At 40.9% G+C, this 12,554-nt stretch overlaps 2 protein-coding genes across 2 annotated transcripts; one reads left to right on the top strand and one right to left on the bottom strand.

Moving 5' to 3' along the window:
* Positions 1–8,350: 8,350 nt before the first annotated feature.
* LOC140921483 (uncharacterized) lies at positions 8,351–10,038 on the bottom strand. The gene has a single exon (XM_073371486.1). The coding sequence runs from the start codon at positions 9,620–9,622 to the stop codon at positions 8,756–8,758; it is 867 nt and encodes a 288-aa protein (XP_073227587.1). The 5' UTR covers positions 9,623–10,038; the 3' UTR covers positions 8,351–8,755.
* Positions 10,039–10,349: 311 nt separating this feature from the next.
* LOC140921482 (ELAV-like protein 3) lies at positions 10,350–12,225 on the top strand. The gene has a single exon (XM_073371485.1). It carries the CDS (start codon positions 10,490–10,492, stop codon positions 11,573–11,575), a length of 1,086 nt encoding a protein of 361 aa, XP_073227586.1. The 5' UTR covers positions 10,350–10,489; the 3' UTR covers positions 11,576–12,225.
* Positions 12,226–12,554: the final 329 nt, after the last annotated feature.

Genomic DNA, 12,554 nt, shown 5'->3' with positions numbered 1-12,554 from the left:
AGCTTGAATTCCAAACAAATTTTCCATAAACTGAACCATTTCGTGTTCGCAGGTTGCAGAGCTCTCCAAACTTAGAGCTTTAGCACGGAGGATTTTAACAAAATCCCTATGGGACTCAGGAAGTCAAAAAGCTCTCCGAAAGCTTTATAGCCTTGAAAACAAAAATGTTCGTTAGCTTTGATCTTCTCGCTTTGCAGGACAAATTTCTTCGACGGAAAGGAAGTTGCTTTTCCTCCTAGTGCCGAGGCGCTGACCTGAAGTCCAAAACAGACGCCAACAATACGAGGTTTAGAAGGTCTTAGAAGGGCATTGGGAAGCTGTTGGGATAAATGTCTTCAAATCGTTGATCCACTTTAAGTCTTCGTTTGGAAGCCGAGAACTTCCGGAAATGAAGAAGCCAGTGAAATTATCTAAATCTTTTTCCGAAGGCAGTTCGCCGTAAACTGTGGAAAATATATGCAATCTTCTTGGTCAGGGTTGCTCTTACTTCCGGAAGGCATCGATATATCGTTTTCCCATACCAATAACACCACCGAATTTTTTATTGTCATTACAAACTAATGCACGAGCGAGTGTAGCGAGTGTGGTTTATCCTTGAATTGTCTGCTGACATTTCAAAGATGAACAATAAACTGATTTTAAATCTGTATTAAACCACCCCCAACATCAGGGGAAAAGACATGGTTTTGCGCTCAGCTTGGGGCTGTGCTTGGCCGATCTGATTAGCAGAGATTGGTGGAAAAGCAAATTTCATTAACAATTTAACGCTCCTTACTTTAACTACTGTTAACAAAATTTCCCGTTAACCGGCTCCCAGATAATTAAAGATAGGTCAGTCGCATTCGGGTTCTTTACTTTTCTCCGCGCCATTTTTTTCGTCGAGCGATGATGGGTCAGTCGTGAAAATTATTGCTATTCAGTAATGCATCAAAATTTACCACCAATAGACATAAAAAATCCGGCTTAACTCGGGAGAGATAGTGTGGGAAATCCAAGAATAGTGTCGTCAGTTAGGGACGGACCATTAGAAAACTTATGGGGGGAGGGGGGGGGGGGGGGCGGGCGAAGTACAAAAAAAAATATTCGCGCAAGGGAAAATTAAATGAAAAAAAATTCATGCACGCCAATTAACCCTAAAAAATATTCATGCTACGACCTAAAAAAAATTAATGCAAGGAATTTGATGACTAAAAAAAGTTCCTGCGGCTCGAAAATTCCCACCTCCCCCATAACTTTTCTAATGGTCCGTCCCTTACTAGCCGATGAACGGCGAGGGGACAAACAGCATGGGCTTGGAAAACGTGATCCGAGACAACCTCGTCTCCAGGGCGCTTTTCCCTGCGTTCTGGGAACGAGGTTGGATCCGAGACATAGATCGGACATAGGCCGCTTAGGTGTTTATAGGCCGCCTGGAGTAATGAAACCAAGAGATAACCCGTTGATGGTTGTGACATCACCGTGCGTGCGAGTCAGCTGGCGAGTGACCAAATGCAATTCATCTCATTAAGTAATCCAGTGTAAAGTGCCATGTTCTTAATTATTGCATGACGCGCTTTTGGCGGGAAATGGTATTGGCAATCTCCTTTTTAGCGGGAAATCGAAAGTCCCGTATTAATCTAAAGATAAGGGGCCACTTCTTTGTTGGGAACTCCCGTACCTCTCCTCACTCTTCCTCGACGATGACCGGGCCATTTACTTTTAATGCAAGTGCAAACAAGTAAATCCCACCATCCCCAAGGCTAATGCGACTGCTTAACTTCGCCTCCCCAAAATGACAATTAAACTAGAATTTCGTTGTCGTCAAGCTTAACGTCTCCGGGTTACACATGGCTAATCACTATTTCTGGCTTGATTTCAACCTGCTTAATCGGAAGTTCTGTCACCTGCTTGCAGTACCGCTAGGCCCCAGATGCTGAGTGCTATCCGTCGCGGATAAATTCCTATCTAGTTGACAGTGCAGTTGTTTTTGCGACTTCTTAAGAATAAAGCTGCTTCATCCACTTTTTGAACAACCGTGGGCCAGGATGTTACATGTCCACTAGGTTTACTTCTGTTACGTCTGCATATACGTCTCCTAAGCTCCCCCCCCCCCCCCTACCCCAAACCCCATCCCTTCATCCGCAGGAGAGCCGTGGGTTGTTACTTGACTTACTTTAGTGCTAGGGTTTATGCGTATTCACTTCTACTGAGCTTCAATTGAAAATTGGTTGGAATGACCGAGTTATGACAACGAATTCCTCATGCTTCCCTCGTCTCTCATCATTCTCGGCCATTTCTTACCATTAAAATAGTTAACGTTTTTGTACATGATGCACATGTTCAAGACTTGTTAATATAAGAATGCTAATCATAGAGAATTATGGCGCAGAACGCACCAAAAATGCCCGCGCAAAAGAGCACAACGCATCGAACAATAATTCTGGCGGTTGAGTTTTACAGAAGTGTGTTCAAAATATTTGCATAATGTACACTTACAGGAATTTAAAAGAAAAAATATAATGTGTTAGAAGGAGAAAAGAAGACATTGAAAGAATAGTGTGAAGTGCGCATGCACAGCACCATCGTGAGGCATTTTCAGCTGAAATTGATGGATGGAAAACTTTTTTCCAATTCCATATTTTTTTGTGCAAATGACTCACTCTTTTATAATCAGCGTAACTTAGAGAGAGTTTTTAATTTATTGGGCACAGTAAGATCCAATCATGCCCTGGTTAACAAACGCTCCGACTTCTTCCTTAAAGGCGTTGCCTTCTGTTTTAAGTGCATCAACTGCGACCCCACTCCAACGAGCAGGTAAATTCCTTTTTCCAGATCTACCAGCCCATCAACGTTAGCGGCCCAGAATTACTTTTCATTAATGGTAACCGATCAGAAGCAACAATTAAAACGAAGTGGAGCCAGGAAAATTAAGCAAGAAAAAATTGCGCAATGGCAACGTTCAGGAGGGAAAAGATCAGTAGCATGCAGTTCTTTTGCCTCTTCTTTTGGTGCAATCCGCCAGTAAGAAGCAGGACTTATTTAGTCACCTACAACACTTCAAGTCACTTCATCTCGACAAGATCTGAAACTTTGCGCCTCGCTTACTCAAAATGACGGAAAAGAACACGTACCGTACTAGAAAACGCCCAACTTCAACGGGAACATGGCAAATGGGCAAAATTAGAGACATCACTGTTTACAAAATTTTTTTTGGTTTCTCATTTAAATCTAGCGAAACAAAATCTTTTGTTAAACTAAAGAACCAATGCACTGGGCATGCCGTTAATAAGATCTGGCACATTTTTAAGAGAAAGATTGTTGGTAAGAAGGGTGGAAGATCAGGTTCTTAGTTCGATTTCGAAGCTTACAAATCGTCATCTCCTTGCACTTCTTCGGGGTTTAGGTTCATGTTGTTTTGCGATGACCATTGAGAGATGCTGTCAAGATCGGATTGTTGAATTGAAGTACTAAAAAAAACCTCTTGATTGAATTACATCATTTTACCCTTAGTGTTAGGGATTAGGTTGAAATAAAACATGAAATTTCAGTCAGTGATGCAGTTCCGAAATATTAAAACGAAATAATTGTCTGAAATGACGATTCTCGGCCTTTCTCGAATGACGGTACCCGCAAACTAGAAACATATTCCTTTCGAAATGTTGTGGAACATTGAAGATGGCCTGATCATGATACGGCAGGCTATAATGAAACCGCCACGTGCATATCGGTGCTATAAAGTAAGAACTTGCCTAGACGGACTGATGGACGTACGGTCACGTGCCTACAAAATGTGTGATTATCGGAGGAGAAACGAAGAGTTGAGGCCAAGTACAATAGTCAAGGATGTATTATTTAACGATTCTAGATGATTACACGACCAAGGCCTAAGGTTAACTTCTCACGCAAAACATCAGGACTGTATCAGTCGAGCGTGGTTACTATGGAAGAGGATTGCTTATCTCACACTAGCCTGCGTAGTAAGCGTTTCCGAGCAGTTTCGAAGGCTTATCTTACACCAAAATTTCTCGCATGCATGGATAACCAAATGTTTGTACCCATGGTGCTCCGCTACGCTCGCTTGACGCGAGAGTTCCGCTAATACAGGCAGTGCGAGAGGAACACGCGAACTGGAAAGGAAGCCTCCTCTCTTTTTCTCTCCACGTGCGTCCTCGAGATTTCTTCCTTCCCGCCAAAAAAACTGGCACCTTAAGCAGGCTAGAACTTGTCTAGTCCCTAGCACGGTGCGGCATCTTCCCATGCGAAGAATGTATTTTAGCCTGCATAACACCCGCTTTACGAGCCAAGAGAGGAAAACTATTCGAAAAAAAAATTAAGGCCTAAAAGGTGGTCAGGGGCACCCAACGTCAATTTTCGGAAAATATCTGTTCGGAACACGATTTGAGATCTAGAATTTTCGGAACATTTGTTGTAAAATTTCTTGCTTGCCCACCTCTCCTAGGATTTTCGAAAATCTGAAAGGTGGTATAATTGCCTATTTTTAACGGATTTTACCCTGAAAAGGTCACCTACAATTCTCGGGAGCCTTTTTTCTGGCTGAAATTTTCGAAAAGGTAAGTTTCGATAACTATAATTTTCGGATCACTGGACTTTCAGGTAGGAAATCCGAACGTATGAAAAATTTTTAGGGGATAAAAATATGTCTATATGTACCGTTTAAATACTAAAATACTTTGAACAATGCTATGTTAAAGTGATTGTGAGCTATATTCTCGTTGGGTGCCCCCGAGGTGGTCCCAAATATTCCGGTTGGACTGAACCGACATGGTCCGTTGCATTTTATTTCTAACCGAAATTTCCGGAATTTTGGGCTGAATGGAAAGCGTCCAAGAGTTTGGCTAATTATAAAGTAAACGTCAGAGAGAAGATACAGCGAATATCACGTCCGAGGTAGGATTTATGCAACCGGGATCCAAATCCCAAGTCCTGCCCGCTGGTTCTTGGTACTTCCGGGACAAAACTGCTCCCAGGGGAGGGAAAATGTAGGGAGTCCCAACCATGAGCCTGGGGTGGAAATGAAAAATATCAAAACCGGTTAATAAAGGTGGAAATTTCAAAATATCATCGAGTGTTGTGCAAACGCATTTTCTTGAACGCTCCATCCACGGTTAATCAGTTGTTTACTTAGTTATTAAATATTTACGTTTTTTTGTTGTTGTGTTTTCGATGTTAAAATGCATTTCGTTTGGCACCGAGTAACCTAGCAGTTTGCATTTACATTGCTGGTTTAAGACAGCTAAGAAAATAGGCCATTTTCAGGATGAAGCCTACCGAACTTCCAGAATTCTCTTCGTTTATGCTTCGCTTATTTAAATGTCAATCCCACTGACTGAAAAACAATATCCCTATTTTGCCCAAAAAAAAAAAAAACAACAAATAAAACTGTAGGATTCTGGTAGTTGTGGTAAGGTGACGTCACTGTGCAATTGTCCAGGCACACAGGGCACCCAGCCCTCACAACAGTCAACTCAGTCGAAGCCAAGTGATAGGGATTTGCATGGGAATTTTTGGTAAGATCGATAAAGCGGTTAAACTGCACATAAACAGCCATTTAAGTGTACATACTTTACAAAGAGATGTCCTTTTGTTGTTTTCGTTTCTAACGAGGTTTCCTGCCCCCTGGGGTACTCCCCATAATGGCCCATTTGGGAGAGGTTCCGCCCAAAGGGGGTAACCTTTTTTAGTCAGCAGGAGTTGGTTGGAGTATATAAAAGGGTAGGAAAATCTGTCAGAGGGGCTAACGCAACAGATGCATTTTATGGCTGTAAAAAAGTCGAGGAAACTTTCTGGTTTTGTAATTTATTCACATGTAAGACACAGCGCATTTTAGGATCCTTTAGCAGTTAAAAGGGATGCAAAGTTTTAAACTAGGTATGGAAAGGGGAACCATTTGTCAAAAGGAAGGGGTTCTTTTTCTGTCAAAAATGGTATATAAAAAGGGTAAGTGGCCGGACCTTGGGGGGGGGGAGACTCCCGGTATAAAACTTTGTTGAGTGACCACACCACCGCCCCCCCCCACCCCCATCTCCCGGGTTTTTGCCCGATAAAAATAAACTTTGCCTTAGTTCCTAAAATAACGTTTTATTGGGCAGAAAACGGTAAGAAAGCAGGGGGTAGCTCTCGTCCTCAAAATTCCCCTCACCTCGAAGAAGTTTTTACGCACACTGAGATCTTTTAACTTCCTGATTTTTCATTGGGACGATATCTAAAAGAGCCCGAGGATTCTTTAATCTCATCAACCTAACCCAAATTTTCACTCAATTCTGTAATCCTTTAGGTGGATTATACCATGGTTTATATTTGTGGCATTCCACATCCCATGCATACTTTCAATCTTCAATCTCGCTGCCATTTTGCTCGAAAATCCCATTCCTTGCCTTGAATTTGAAAGGCAAATACTGCATCACGAATATCCCCATTTCCATATAAAAAACTAGCCTGAACTTCAGGTATCTCCTCCCCAAACTCCTGACTCGAGGGAACAGCTGAAATTCTGGCTTAAAATCAAAAGCATAGGAAATTGATCTTAGACGGTGACAAAAAACATATTAAAAATGTTTTTATTTATCAGTTCTTGGTATTTTTTTAAGAAAATAGCTGCATTTTTTGTAATTTTCAGTTAGATGGCCTTTGTTATATAGTATTAAAGAAAATTTAGGTAGAAAAATATCATTTTTTTTGTCAATGATCTTATTGACTTATGTTATTGTAAATTATGGTTACATTATTGAATTTCTTTACCACCAATTGTACAATTTATACAGTACAAACATGACTAGACTACGATCACATTACAGAATATAAAGAAATACGCATGATAATCATTGTGATAAGAAAAATCATATTTATGTATAACAAAATATTGGCAATCTTGATTGGAAAAAGTTATTACACATTCTACTTACGATTTTCCATATAAAATTGACAGGAGTTTCAAAAACACCCCTCTGAAAGGGTGGCAAAGGCTGGTGGTCTAGATCACATTTTCAGGGGAAAAATGGTTCTTTCATAATTCATGAAAATAACAAACAGTGAGAACACAATTCATGGTGAATTAAACATTAATATTTATTATTTCACAAAAAATATTTTGGAAAATCGTGCATCACGGCCAGAAAGGAAATCACTATTCATAAGGGAAAAAGGGCTGATTGCAAGGCACAAAAATATCTTTTACCACCCCCCTACGAGTACTAGAAATTCCAGGGGGAACTCCTAAGCATGAGCTGATGATCAAAAAGTACAATAGAATTAAAATACCACCAGGATTTTATGAACAAATGGGGGTCAGTTTATGGTCATCCCTCCACCAATGATATTGCCACCAAAAGGTCAACTCGCCACCAACAAATGACTCTCAGATAATTGACACAGTTTAATACCTACAGGGGCGGATCCAGGATTTTTTTTAGGAGGGGGTGCACTCGTCTCTTGCTCTACTTCAACACCAATAAACCACATAGTTTTTTTTTTTTTTCTGCAGAATACCAGTTGTATTAGAAAACCATAGGTCATCTCAGGGGAGGGTGCGCACCCCCTGCACCCTCCCCCTAGATCCGCCCCTGACCTAGGATTACTTAGCTAAGATTTTTACTTTTTCGTCAAGCTTATTCAAATTTAAAAGCAACCAAATATTTTGTCAATCCTAATTGATGATCCTTGTGTCGAACGTCTTAAAAAACTGGCAGAATGTTTCACAACAACTAGCTATACTTCTTTGAAATTTCCATTGAAGTTTCCATTGCTAAGCTAAGTTCTATTCTTAGTGGTGATTTTGTTGGTGGTGAGACAGTTTGGTGGCGAGGTGACCAGATACCTGTAGGTCATATTTGTCCCACTGTACTAATCCAGAGTAGGGTAATTTCAAGTAGTAGGATAAAGCTAATGAGGATGTGCTGCTGGATGGGGTCTCATTTTCATGACTGCATTGACTAATGGGGTTATGTTTTCAAAAGAGTTACTAGAATGGGGTCGCACTTAGGGATTTGGGGGTCAAAAAAGTTTATGAATCTAGGAATTTGAAAACCTAATGTGTGAATTTGTTTTGGGATGACTGACCTACTAGACCAGTTTAAAGGTAGATGTATAAGCAGAAAGTGGCAAAGCAGATTACATTTGCCCAAAAGCGACTCAGGGTGCAAAGAAAATCATTTTTACAGCTTGCCATTCGGGTAAGCTGAAGCTAGCATTTACTAGCCCAGATGTCATTTCAACTAGCCCCAAAAACTTTTTGTTCCTCTGTTATTCAAATAATTTCCTCATAAAACATCACTTGCCCGTCGGGCAAGTTAAAAACAGAATTCACTAGCCGGATACCAAAATCCACTAGCCCTGGGCTATCGAACAGTACTTTCTTTGCACGCTGCCACTTAGAAAGATGGGCTCTATAATTGGCTAGACAATAGACTATGATGGGGTAGGGGTTCTGAGAAGCCAGGGGCAGTACCCAGCAAAAATTGACCCAAGTAACCCCCCTGCACCCTTTGGTAGTATTAAAGTGTTATTTGGCATTAAAATCAGGACATCACTGTATGAAAAATAACAGGTGATCTGATTGTCCTAGCCAAAATACTTGATTAAGCCATTTAATAGCTCAAAAATTATGAAAATTAATTATTAAGTGAATTAAATATGTGTGAATCTTTTGCACAGGTATTAAATGGCTTAGTCTAGCCGTCAGGGCAATAATATTATTTCCCTTTTCGGCGCCTTGTAATGACTCAAGTTCCGACTCCATCCGAAAGTTCCCGTTAAGTTGTTAATTGTCTTCTTTGGCGACAAATTTCTTGAGTGCAGCCGCCATCCTTGCTGAGTCCAAAGGCAAACTAATGGTTTCTTCACAAACTCTTTGACCATTTTCGTCTAACTTTCCTCCAGCTACTAAATCGGGAATTAACAATTCTTTGTAATCTTGCACAGTAAATTCTGGATGAGCTTGAATTCCAAATATATTTTCTGCAAACTGAATCATTTCGTGTTGGCAGGTTGTAGAGCTCGCCAAACTTGTAGCCCCAGGGGGGAGGGACGCAACGCAATCTCCATGACACTCAAGCAGTCGTAGAGAATCACGGCACTCGATAAGCTCTCTGAAAGCTTCATTTCCTTGAAAATCTTCCACCGGTTTGATCTCCTCGCTCTGTAAAACGAATTTCTTCGATGGATTAGGGGTTACTTCACCTCCAAGAGCGGCACCAATGAGTTGATGACCGAAACAGACGCCCACGACACGAGCCTTCGAGGGGCTTTTAGCCGCTGAAGAGATAAAATTCTTCAAATCATTGATCCACTTAAGGTTATCGTTGGCAGATCGAGGACTTCCCGAGATGAAGAAGCCATTAAAAGTATCCAAATCTTTTTCCGAAGGCAGCTCGCCATCTACAGCGGAAAAGATATGCCATTCTTCTCGATCGGGATCGCTCTCACTTCCGAAGGCGTCAATAAATCGCTTTCCTATGCCACGTACACCACCCCATTTTTCCTGATTATCACAAACTAAAACACCATAGCGACAACGCTGACAGTTTCCTGTATTCGATGACATTTGAAAACGACGAGCGACTGAGACTGAGATCCTAAACGAGTGGATAAACAACGGAAATGAACGAGGTGGAATGATTTTCCACATCAAAATTGGAATATCAATATTGTCCAAACCCAACGGGTTTTCTATTCTTGCCAGAGGCGCCGAGACGTCAAATCGAGAAGTGTAAAGCAAAACAACAAAGCGACGCTTTCACCTTAATTTGACAAACTAAACAATGGAATGAATATGTACAATTAATCCGCAACGACAAAAATGAGTATATGAAAATCGAAGCACTTCACACGACATAAACAATGTACATTTCGGTATAATTTGCACAGGCCCTACTCATCTGTCAAAGGATTTTACTGCACTTTTTGCAGTTTTTAAAGGCTTCAAATGAAATTTATAAAGCTAAAATGTGTTAGAATAATCCTTTTAGCTGGAGATCAGACATATTTATCCGCTTGAAGGATTTCAACCACGCAAAATTCAGCTGCAATTTCCGATTTTCCGGTCCTTTGTTTTAGCCGCCATCAAGTTTGTACCCCTACCCCACCCTCTTACATTTTGTAAACAATGGCAAAGTGAGGTTCCTGTCGACGAAGATAAAATACTGAAATATCCCTTTAACGTAATTAGACTAAAAACCGTTTAGCGAATGGTCATCAAGATAAGCTAGCGCCAGAAAGATATCAAAAACAACGCTGGTCGAAAGGCAATTACTCACCCACACCTGGTGGGTACTTTGTTATTATTCCTAGAGGGTATAGCATTGCAATGGGAAATTTGTCATAGGGCTAACCACGTGGAACATAAATAAGTTTTGCCGCCATCTCTGACAGTTCATTTCCCATTCGAATTTTTGACGTTCGGTTGATCTTCGAGACGATCGAGTTCATTTGGTGACCCTATAATTTATTCGTTATCTTTTCCAAGAGTTTCCCTCTTGCTTTAATACCGTTCTTAATGTTGGACAAGATGAATGACAGTGCAGCTCCCGTGCAAATCAACGGCGATTCTATGGAAAATGGTACTGAAAACGGTCACCATTCCAAGACGAACTTGATCATCAACTATCTACCGCCTACAATGAAGGAAGGGGAACTCAGAACCCTGTTTGAAGAATTTGGCACCGTCTCACAGTTGAAACTAGTTCGGGACAAAGTGTCTGGGAACAGCCTTGGCTACGCGTTCGTAAATTATGCCGACCCGGAGCACGCTTCAAAAGCGGTACGGGAGCTGAACAAGCTGCGAGTTCAGAGCAAAAACATCAAAGTTAGCTTTGCTCGTCCGTCGTCCGACGACATAAAAAATGCCAATCTGTACATTAGTGGACTGCCAAAGACAATGAATGAGCAACAGCTAGAGATGCTCTTTCAGAAATACGGCGAGATTATAACATCGAAAGTACTTAAAGACGAAAATTCTCTGAGTCGTGGCGCTGGTTTCGTCCGCTTTGACAAGCGCTCTCAGGCACAAGCTGCGATCGACGCTCTGAATGGAGCACAGTTACCGGGTGAAAGTCCCACAGAATCTTCAAAACTGACCGTAAAGTTCGCCAATCCTCCAAGCAACAAGCCTCAGATTCCGTTTGCTTTTCAATCACCGCTTAGCCTAACACCTCCACAAATTCGTGGAAATGTAAGATCGCCATTCACTGCCAGCGGGGTAGGACCTCTCTATCACCAAGGCGCGAACTTTCGCTACTCACCGCTCACGTTTTTGCAGAGCCCAAACAACAACACTTTTACGCCGAATGCACTCGTTCCGGGTAGTTACTGTGTATTTGTGTATGGCTTGCCTTCGGATAAAGACGACACAGGGACAGCTAAAATTGATCCAGAGAAGCTTTTGTACAAACTGTTCGCAAAATACGGCGCGATTTCCGATGTGAGAGTCAAGAAGGGCCAAAACTTTGGCTTCGTTAACATGCAAAATTATGATGATGCTCAAGCAGCAATCGCGGGGTTGAACGGTCAACGGATTGCCGGGCACGAGGACAAACCCCCTCTTCAAGTATCATTTAAGACGCCAAGCGTTAAGAAGCAATAATATTCAAGCTCTTAGAGAAAACTTGAATTGAAATCTGCGAGGAACATTCATCGATCACCGAGTGCCAAGAAAAGATGGCGAGTCGACCCCTCGCCCTTCCGTTCACGTCAAGCTGCTACTGACAAAATTTTGATATTTCTCCCCTTTTAAGTAAAAATTTCAGAGGTTTCTGTTTGATCTTTAAACTTAGTTTAGTGACCGAAAAACCGATTTTTGCCGGCCGGCGAACGGTTTTCTACTGTTGAAAATAGTTTAAAAATTTAGATTTTACTTTGACGCTGTGTGTTAATTACGAAGGTAAATACAAGTATGTCTGTTCACGGTATACCGGAATTCTCGAAGATCAGCTGGCTTTTAACGATTTCTTCGTTATAGTTTAGGCCAGATCTTTACGTTTAAAACTAAAGTGTTTGTTTGGTAATTCGAGCTTTATTTCTCTTCAGAGTATCGAACTTTTTTTGTGAGAACCCTGTTTCCACTTGTTTGACAGCTTGGTATAATAGTCGTCGTTCACGATTTCTTTTAGTTCAATCTTTATTATTTACTTTAATGTATATTGTTGATTTGTTGGCGGATTTTCGCTCTTTCCTCAAAGGATAGAGCAGGTTTCCTCCTTCGTTTTTTCTTTCATTAAATTTTTCTTCAGTGTATTTCTGTGTTGGTAATTTTTTTGTTGTTTTGAGTTGTTTTGATCGTAATGTTTTCTGCTCTGTTTGAACTCATTTCCCCCTCCGAGAGCCATTATAAAAGACAGTCGAAGAAGACGGATAAAATTACTAATTTCATTTGTTCAAAATATCGATGATTGGGAAAAAATTCAGTAGATAACATTCGAGAATCATTCGTTTGATCAATAATTATTGATTTCACTTTGTGTCGAATATTTTAATTGTCAGTTTCCTTGGGGAAAACTCTATTTATTTTACTTATTTTTTATTCCATAATTTTTTTTTCTCATCTTTTTTATCGTGCCCAAGGG

This window comes from Porites lutea, chromosome 12 (assembly GCF_958299795.1).
Source record: "Porites lutea chromosome 12, jaPorLute2.1, whole genome shotgun sequence".
Lineage (NCBI taxonomy): Eukaryota > Metazoa > Cnidaria > Anthozoa > Scleractinia > Poritidae > Porites > Porites lutea.
Note: the sequence above shows the minus strand (reverse complement) of the source record. Positions and strands in the feature narration are given on the sequence as shown.

What these genes read in the sequence shown, in the direction of transcription:
- LOC140921482 (XM_073371485.1), top strand. Translation starts at nt 10,490, where the DNA reads ATGTTGGACAAGATGAATGACAGTGCAGCTCCCGTGCAAATCAACGGC.
- LOC140921483 (XM_073371486.1), bottom strand. Translation starts at nt 9,622, where the DNA reads ATGTGGAAAATCATTCCACCTCGTTCATTTCCGTTGTTTATCCACTCG.